Source organism: Bombus vosnesenskii, unplaced genomic scaffold (genome assembly GCF_011952255.1).
Source record: "Bombus vosnesenskii isolate JDL3184/JDL3185 unplaced genomic scaffold, Bvos_JDL3184-5_v1.1 scf7180000013305, whole genome shotgun sequence".
Taxonomy (NCBI): Eukaryota; Metazoa; Arthropoda; class Insecta; order Hymenoptera; family Apidae; genus Bombus; species Bombus vosnesenskii.
In genome coordinates, this window is record NW_022882954.1 from 1,511,368 (window position 1) to 1,520,791 (window position 9,424).

Here is a 9,424-nt window from a genome sequence, read left to right on the forward strand (position 1 = left end):
TTACATCATTGCGGAGAAAAGATATAACACGAAGTAGGAATTTAAAAATAATGTTGTCAAACCAGACATTTTCATTGACGTGGTAGTTTTAGCGTTAATCAACCAGCTAAATAACAGTTCATCTATTATAGCTAATATTAAAAATCTCATTTATTAAAATCAACCAATAATAATCTCGGACCGAATGAACAATTTTTCCAATATCCAATTATATTCTAAAATCTGTATCTATACATCTAAAATATTTAATTGTAGGTTGATGTATGAAAAGAAAATATTTTTGACTGTCGATTCGGCTAATAGATAAAAAGGTACGTAAAATGTTGAAAAAAACGCTGCTTTACAGGAGAGCCGTATTTGCGAGAGCGGGCCAGCTTAACGAGCTCGGAGGATACTAGCCTCGGACTTCCGGCCGAACAACATGTAAATGTTATCTTCAAGTGGTCTCAAAATTTCTGTGTCGTTCTTTTATTTTCTCTCGATCTGCAAAGCGAATGCGTTTTTTCTTTCGATCTTTGGGTTACCCAATCCCCCTTCGAACTCTTTAAATACACTCACACGTACACCACACACTTGCATACACAGAGCACCTTGTCACCATAATACACGATTGATTGTGCATCACACATGATCGATCTTATCGAATCTTTCGTGCATATTCTCAGCCTCGAACTATCGATCCAAAACACTTTTGTGTTGCCAAGTTCTTCCACGAGCACTTCTCTGTGTTTCACATTTTCCTACGATGTACAGGGTGTTTCGGTTACTTTGGCCAGCTGAAACATCGATGTTCGTTGCTATCGGCTTGCTGTGTCGATGTGAAAATTTAAGAATTGATGGAGCTTGCAAATATATTTGTCGAATTACACGCGCTATAGCTAGAAATTGTTTAGAACGTTCTTCTCATTCGGTTTCACGATTGAATATACGTTTGGTACAAAGAATACGATCAAAAATGCAAATGCAAATCTTTGACACCTATTTGTTATATCGAATTTTGTTATATTGAAAATTTTGTCATATAAAACGTGAAATTGCGTCTCGTGAAGGAAATAATGGTCCGGGTACTTGTGATTGGTGGTAGTGCACGTCGGAACATTGGGTTCTCAAAATTTACGATAACTGTTTTTTTTTTCAATAGAATGCAAACCATTTTTAAATGTCCTGACGTTATTAATCTTTATTTAACCGGATGGTGTTGATGTTCGGTTATCAAGTTCCCTTGCAGCAACGAGCACAAATGGTTAATAACGGCTGTAATTCATTAAATGCGGTGGACCATAGATTTTTATTCGCTTAACGTGTATTCGATGAGAAATGGGCTAATATCCTGAGCCATATATTCAAACTTTATTCAAACAAATGCAATTTTCCTCGTTTCGTATAATAGATACGTTGTAATGATTTTTAAATTATGTTCGTGTCCTCGTCCAATGAATGAAAGAAGAGAAACAGAATAAAGACGATAATACGAGGACTACGATACGAGTTACGTTCTTCGTTCCATTAAAAGCTGCATCTTCTTATTAGATCTTGGAATAAAGCGTGTAAGTAGATGAAACTTAAAAAATCAAAATGAACTTATCATAGCTTTCTCGCCTGTGGTCTTTATTATGCGCATAATCTAGAAAAACGATCAACTCTGTGCACTTTCTCTTAACAGAGATATTCCAAGAGAGAGAGAGAGAGAGAGAGAGAGAGAGAGGGGATATTAGAGGTGGTCGAACCGAAACACTCGATGAATCTTCATTAACCTCGTTAGTAACACTTGCTTCTAATTAAAGGTGGAATCGAGCAACCAAAGGTCCAGTCAGTAATTGGTCTATTCCGTGGTGAGAGTGTGTGCACCCCGGATGGTATCGATTGCCAGGAAACTGTGGACGAGCGTGACGAGTACACGTTGACAGGGACAGAACAGACGGAGGATTCGCCCACGAAAACCTTCAGTGAATACGAGAAAGGTAAGACGGTAAAAACCATCGAACTATATATAGTAACGTATTATAATACGGTACAATAATGTAAAGTTCTAGATTTCAATGCTAACTATGATTTTAAAAGAAAATTTTGCAACTTAAACGATGCAACATATAAGATCTATGTATGCAATTTTAGAAAAAATTCAAAGTTCTACTTATGAAATGAACAAGAAAGATTTGAAGTTTCTCAAGGAGATATAATTAATAAAGATGAAGTGTAGCAAGGTATATAGACCACGTTAAAGACGTCGTAAATTCAGCCAAGTATTAAATATACTCGACATTGAGTAAGGATGGAAATATAAAAGGGGGATATTAAGAATAAAACAGTTACATCTCGTTATGGACCATGAAATGTAACATTATCAGTCGTGATTTCATTGCCACTAAGTATGCAGGTTTATTACGTGACATAAACGTCGCATAGAATTTACGATTCAACTCTCTTGCAGTTATATTCGAAAACCACTTACGCAAGATAAAAATTACCGTGATTTCTTGCAGTGTACTATATATCTGCTTACCTTCAGGGACAAATTAAGATAATACAACTTTCTTATCTTTAAAACACATGTTACTTTAATTTAGCAGACACGCGTGCTGCTTTATTTCTGTAACATAATGTAATATCGTGGAAATTTAGGCTGCGCTTTAGCGCTTGTAGATGTCGCTGCTGGGTACGGCCGCTTCTCTTCTATTTTTGTATCGTGGAAGCAAAATCGGACTCAGGTCGCCGAAGATTCAAACTCGGGTCCCGAACGTTCGCAACCTAAGGCGCTAACCACTGCACTACACCGTCGTCAGACACTAGTTGTTAACTAGTTGTCGAAGTGGTGGTATTTACTATCGAGTGCCACCACAAACTCTTCTTTCCACAATACTAATAATATTCGGTCATATCTGACAATCACATCCTATCTGCCCTCGGATGTGCTCTCGTCAGCGCTAATTTCACTCGCTGGAATTTTTCTCTGGCGAGTCCTCTAGGGTCTTTTTGAGCGTTAACACTGTGCGCGCTTAAGGCTCCGTCTTATCACGAAGGACTTACCCCAATTCCGCCCCCCGTCCTGATTATTGAAATCGTGATTTCCTGGACCGTTGAGACGTCTAAATAGTCCCCACATTACGCCAATCTCTTCGTCGTGTCGTCGTCTTTCTCGCGCACCCGCTTAAGGCGGCTTTTGTAGATGTCGCTGCTGCTGCTGGGCACGGCCGCTTCTCTTCTATTTTTGTATCTTGGAAGAAAAATCGGACTGCGGTCCACCGGGATTCGAACCCGGGTCCCGAACGTTTGCAACCTAAGGCGCTAACCACGCGCTACCGTCATCCGACACTATTTAGTGTCAAGTAGTGATATTTACTATCGAGTGTCATCACAGGCTCTTTTTTCCACGATACTACAATAACATACAATACATACAATAACGTTCTCTTTCGTCTGACCCGTTTCTCGTTCCTCCCTTTATTCCTTTCGTCTCTTCCGTTCTTCCTCTTCGCTCTTCCTTATTCGTACGCGAATTTATATCTGCAGAATCGTATTCCGACTGTAATATCAATACAACTTAAGTTACATATTATGAATTATATCGTTATATCGCGACAGTATTGCAGCCAACTGATAATAACTAATGTAGCATCGTGGACCAAAGGCCTAAGAGATATCGGGTGATCCATAAACAATGTCGCGAGAAAGCCTAAGTGCAGACAGGCCCTTCGATGTATCGTCGATCCTCCGATCGAACAGTTGCGCGGAAAAGTGGCCTACCTGATCCTGGCAACGAACGGTTGCGGAACACGTGCGCGGTGGGGCTATGAAAAAAAACAAAGGGATGCTAAGGGAGAAAGACGAATTAACAGTCAGCGTGAGTTGATAAGTCGGAGAGTGTGAATCGCGTTGTCGAGAGAGTGTGGTCCGCGTGAAAGCACATTACTGTATTTAGTTCACGTTAAATAACCATCGTTTCCTGTTTAACACGTTGAGGCCGGCGTGTACCATCGGTGGATCACACGAGTTTGTTCCGTGAAGCGGCGTCAACGTGTTGATCCATTATAAATAATTAATAAATCCTATACCAACGTCATCGAACGTTAGATCGAATCCTTGGAAAAACTAACCTCGAAACGTCTGATTATCCTATTCTGAATTCACCGTATGTTCACCGTATTCACGAGTTTACACGTAAAACCTGAAATTGCGATAAACATACAATCCCCTGTCATAAAAACTTAAAACCCTCAAAACAGTTTCCCTGTTACAGACAGCAAGAAGGGACCCACTAGGCGAGTATCCATGATGGAGCTGTGCTCCATGGAGAAATCGCAATCGGACAAGTGTACGGAGGACGGATCCCATTCCCTGCCAGAGTGTTGGAATCCTCAACGGATCCGAATGAGCTCGTTCGCATACTCGGCCCAGGTTCCAAGTCTCTCCACCGCCCTTATCACTTCTTCCTCCGAATCGTCGGAGGAGATAGACGAGGAGGAAGAGAAAGCTTGACCTTTGGGGATCGTCGAGGAACAGACGTCATCGTTCGCGGTCGACGAGCGTCGTCTTCGTCGGCCATGGCGGCGGCCACCTCGGCGTTCGTTGTTCTCGTCTCTCTTACGTCGACCTAGCGCTCCGGTCTGAACAGAGGACGTGCCTCTAATATCTTTCGCCCCATTCTAGGGAGATACGATCAACCTTTCAACCGAAAACGAAAATAATATTTGTTCCCCCTTTGACGATCGCCGATCTCGCTCCCTTCGAGGATGGACACTTTAATAGAACTCACACTGGAGACGTCGAGCTGTTTTGACAGCTCTTGTTCTCTTCCACAGGACCAGATTACATGACGGAAAGTACCCCTCGTTTTGACTACCGATGCTTTCATTCGCACGCAGAAACGAATGCTTTGGAGTTGTACGGGGTGTCCCAAAAATTAGTCCCTTGTTTGTTTTTTTTTTTTTTTTTTAAATAATTTCCGAGGGAAATGAGAAATTGTTGGATCTTTGTGCAAGATATAATAAGAGAAACTTTACGTTTGTATCTTTGTACAATTTCTTAATGGAATAAGGTAGACACATTTTAGCAATAATTTATTGAATCGTTGGAATTGCGTTTCTCTCTCTTTTTGGTCTACCAGCCACGGCGAGGGAATCTTCAAGACGTTTGATAATTTAGAGAATAATAGGATTACTTGACACAAATTCACGACCGAAAGAGAAATGAAATTATGCGACTGATGATTCATTGATCAATGTATGGGACAATCTCTCGGGACACCCTAAATTAGATCGTCCAATAAGTTCGTCGTCTCTACAATGTTATTTTACGAATACAGAACGATAAGCGATCAAGATGACCAATGACCAACCTTCAATAAAATCAAGACCAACCCAGAAAAAGCACTTGTAAAGAACGATTCGGTGGATATCATTTTGATTGCTGCATATTTAAGAATCGTAACTGGGAATGAAATTCTAATACAAGGCAGCCCAGGAGTCTGACGTTTTGAATATTCCAGAATTAACTATCCATCGATATCTAAAACAGAATGAGACTGGACCGAAGTTAAAAACATCTAAATATGAAAGAAATGTGAACGAACTTATTAGGCGACCTAATACGTTACTTAGGTAGAATTCTTCGATCTCAGAGGAGACAAACAAGTATTTTCTCGGTTGGTTTAATCGATAGAATCGTTGACACAATGATATATAATACAGTTGACGTTGTAGTAGCGTGATTTTCGATATAGCGATGTTACCATTTTTCGACGAGAATGATTCAGTCGAGGTTGCGTTCTCTTTTGATACTCGGTGATCGTGTGAATCCATTTTGAATATTCGACCATGAGAGTGATACAAGTGAAATAAAGAGTGCAAGAGCGAGAGAAAGAGCGAAAGTAAGAAAGAGAGAAAGAGAGAGAGAGAGAGAGAGAAAGAGCTATTTTTTTAAACCGACGATACACCTCGTTTCCTCCGTAGCACGACTGACGGATGAAAAGTATTAACGAATAGACTTGGAGGAACGTTTTTTGGTAGTTGATTTTTCAAATGCTTCCTGAGAAGAATGATTCGTCCATTGGAAGGGAGATGCTTTCGATCAGCAGGAACGAAAGATTTTTGAAGCGCCGACGATTCTTCGTCGATGTGTTGCTTTCTGCGTGCTGAGAAAGATCGTGAACCAGAAAAATCACGCGATTTCTTTCTCTTAGACGCCATAATAGCGTGTATCCCTTGTAGCGACGACTCGTTTTAACGATCGCTCATTAACTTGGTATCGTGGCCTTAAGATTCCTAAAAATATCTTAGCAGCAACTTCGAACCTTCCGGTATACTGTAAAAAGGATGAAGAGGAAAAACAAGGAGAATGAGATTGAAGGTATAAAAAGGGTGACTTGCTTTTGTGGGAAAAACTCGAGGGACCTTGATACGTGTTGCGTTTAAATGACGATTAAATCATGACATGTAAACGTGGTGATCTCTTTCTTTTTTTTTTTTTCTTTCTTTTTCGGTTTCTTTGGTAACACCAACGCTAAATAGTCTTTCGAAAATGAAGTATATATATATATAAATATATATATGTATAATATGTACAAGTTTGGTATTATACTCGATACGCAACGCTGAAATCGTCGTGCGATTCGCTTTCGAGTTTATAGACGCGAGTCTAGATTTAGACACGCCATGTGGCGTATATACTGATGTAAAGTAAAAATGGGGACGATTAATTATTCCTGTTGTGTTTTGAAAATATGGAAATGTTGGGCAGAAGAGAATGAGAGACTTCAGGCTGTTCTTTCGTTTCGATATTTCATAAGAGAGTATTTTCTAGGATTTGTTTATCATTCATATCATTTTCTGCTATTCGTTTACTCTAACGCTATTGGTTCGTATAAGAAAAATTAAGAATACAATTGATCGATAGATTTCAATTTATCTTCATTTCACAGAATAATCTATTTATTATTTTTATTTCTACACAGCGAGAGTTGAAAATAGAATAAAATTGTCTCCATTTCGGGTATATCTATTTGTTCATTTCGTTTTATAAAATATTCTTCTCTTTGTGGAACAGAAAATAGAGCGATTCTTCGATAATTTCTTTTTCTTGTGTAGCGAAAATAAAATAATTCGCGCGGAGTATACGATCGACCGATAAAATCCAAATTGATCTGGAAATAGAAAAAAAAATTGCGATTTATTTACATTTACCGAACATTCGATCTATCGAATTCCTCAGTTTTCTTCCAACGAGACTTCCGTGTTTTCAAAAACAACGATGTCCCCCTTTAGATTACTCACTTTACTCTCACGCTAGATTTTTTGCAGCGATTCTTGCGAATTTTCAACTACGAAAAAAAAAAAAAATACTACACTCGGCATCCAAAACATTAAGTCTCGACATGTATATTCGACATGATGTTATACTAAAAGTACGCGTAAATTTTAGAGAAAACTTTTCGCCTATATTTATCTGTTTCAAAAAAATTCACGAGGACCACTGCATCAAACTAGTTCGAACACAGTGATCTCTTGAATCATACAGACGAAGAATCTCTACGATCGAAACAATAACAAGAAAACAACAAAGCAAACTGTCGAAAAGATGCTGGAAAATAAGAATATCGAGCATCTCTAATAGAACTCACCATATTACAATCGTCGAAATCTCTTTCACGCTCACACACACACGCGCACACACTCGTTCACAAACACACACACACACACACACTTGAAAGTTGTTTAAACGAAACGCTCCTCCTCTCCTTAAGTATGGCCTTAAAAGAAGCAGAAAACAGAAAATAAAAAATAACTAACTTAATAAATAAATAACCGACTAACAGTCTCGTGTAGAAAAACAGCCGCGGAAGCGTCGTAGGTCTGTACGTAACGCATTCAATAAAACCACCGTATGTACATAACGAGACAAGAGACAAAAGATACTGGGAAAGATCGTAAGAAGATCGAGGGAAAAGCCAAAAAAAAAAAAAAAAAGGAAAAAAGCAAGAAATTTTTCTTAGCAAGATAAGGTAGCAAGTTAATCGCGATGACTAATTTGTTACGATCGTTTATCGCGACGCGAAACGAGTGAAACAAACATTGTGACAAGACAAAGTGTGAAACTATGGCGGGGAGCTGCCAAGGGAAACTCTAGAATTCCGGTTTTTATGAGAATTGAAAATATTCATTGATTAATTAATAATTCTACACTGGCACTCGAGATTGATTAGATGCTTACGGAATTGAACGAAATCGATTTGTTAGCTTTCGATCGTTTAGAGATTTAATGTTATCATCGATGGCGTTTGAATTGGTCGAAAATACGATTGTCGAGAAAGATCGAAGAAACTGAAGAGTGTGAACTTTCGTGGAAATGTAATAGTGGTTTAAATATGTATATCGAGTTACTTCGATATTTGATATAAGATATTAAATATGATAGATAGTTGATTATTTTAACGGATGATAAATTAGATTAAATTCAATTAACGGTTGAATCGACCGAAGTTAAATATGAAATTAAATTAAAACGTCAAATTGTCTTAATGAGTGGACTTTAAGAACAACTTCAGAAATATTCACGAAGCGGAATACGTTGGAAGGTAGTAGAAAATAATCGTAGCGTGGACATAATCATCGTTAATCCCGTGTCTTAACTGGTATTTCAAAAGTTGCTCTTATAAGTTCTACGACTTCTATGAACGCACGTATACGTACGTTTTCTTTAGAATTAACCATAGAGATATACGTATTTACGTATAAAAGAAAAAGATACTTTCCACGATAGAAGTTTTAGCGCTTCCAAGTTTCGAAATATTTCTCAATCCACAACTTTTCCATCTAATTATCTCGGAAGTAAGCTTTTGGTAGGTAAATGAATTTAAAGGAACTTTAAAAGTATCAAAACTCACGTCCAAGTACTTTCAGTAATATTTGACAGGATGATTGATTTGAATAAAATTTCATCCCTTATAGATTTTCATTTTCAATCTATGAACGCTTCGATTGTTCGCGTAAAAATTACTCTATAAGCTGCTTCCTTATTACAATAACGTTGCCTTGTTGCACGATCGACTGAAAAATATTTCTACTTGGAAACAAAAGTATCCGACAAATTGTATCTTCGACCAAGACTGCGATTAACATGATGTCACAGAATTCTTGTCAATTATGGCAGTAGGGTTTCCTTCAAACTCGTTGTTTAGGGAGGACATTTTTCACGCACATCTCGCTTGAATAATATTTGCTTCAAAAGCGAGGGGTTTTTTTGGTGGAGACAAAGAACGATTCTCAATTTTCGTAAAAATCGCGGCAGAGTTCGAAATTTCCCTTCGCGCGTTATATTCCTGGCGGCCTCTAGTTACCTAGATCAGACAAATGTCGGACTAGTCTCTAGACGCTAGTCTTTACGCTGTTGATTTGTTAAAATAAATGTTTATTTCGTAAAAAAAAAAAAA

At 38.4% G+C, this 9,424-nt stretch overlaps 1 protein-coding gene across 5 annotated transcripts in view; it reads left to right on the plus strand.

Annotated features, from left to right (window-relative positions):
- Positions 1 to 9,406, plus strand: part of LOC117234516 (probable Na(+)/H(+) antiporter nhx-9) — a 41,911-nt gene extending 32,505 nt beyond the window's left edge. For 3 of the 5 annotated variants that reach the window (XM_033495826.1, XM_033495827.1, XM_033495829.1), the window contains 2 exons: positions 1,785 to 1,961; positions 4,238 to 9,406. In XM_033495826.1, the coding sequence (XP_033351717.1) occupies positions 1,785 to 1,961; positions 4,238 to 4,476 (416 nt within the window). In that variant the 3' untranslated portion in view covers positions 4,477 to 9,406. Of the gene's footprint in view, positions 1 to 346; positions 424 to 1,784; positions 1,962 to 4,223 lie in introns of those variants that run through there. The other 2 variants (XM_033495830.1, XM_033495828.1) reach the window with 2 other exon arrangements.
- Positions 9,407 to 9,424: the final 18 nt, after the last annotated feature.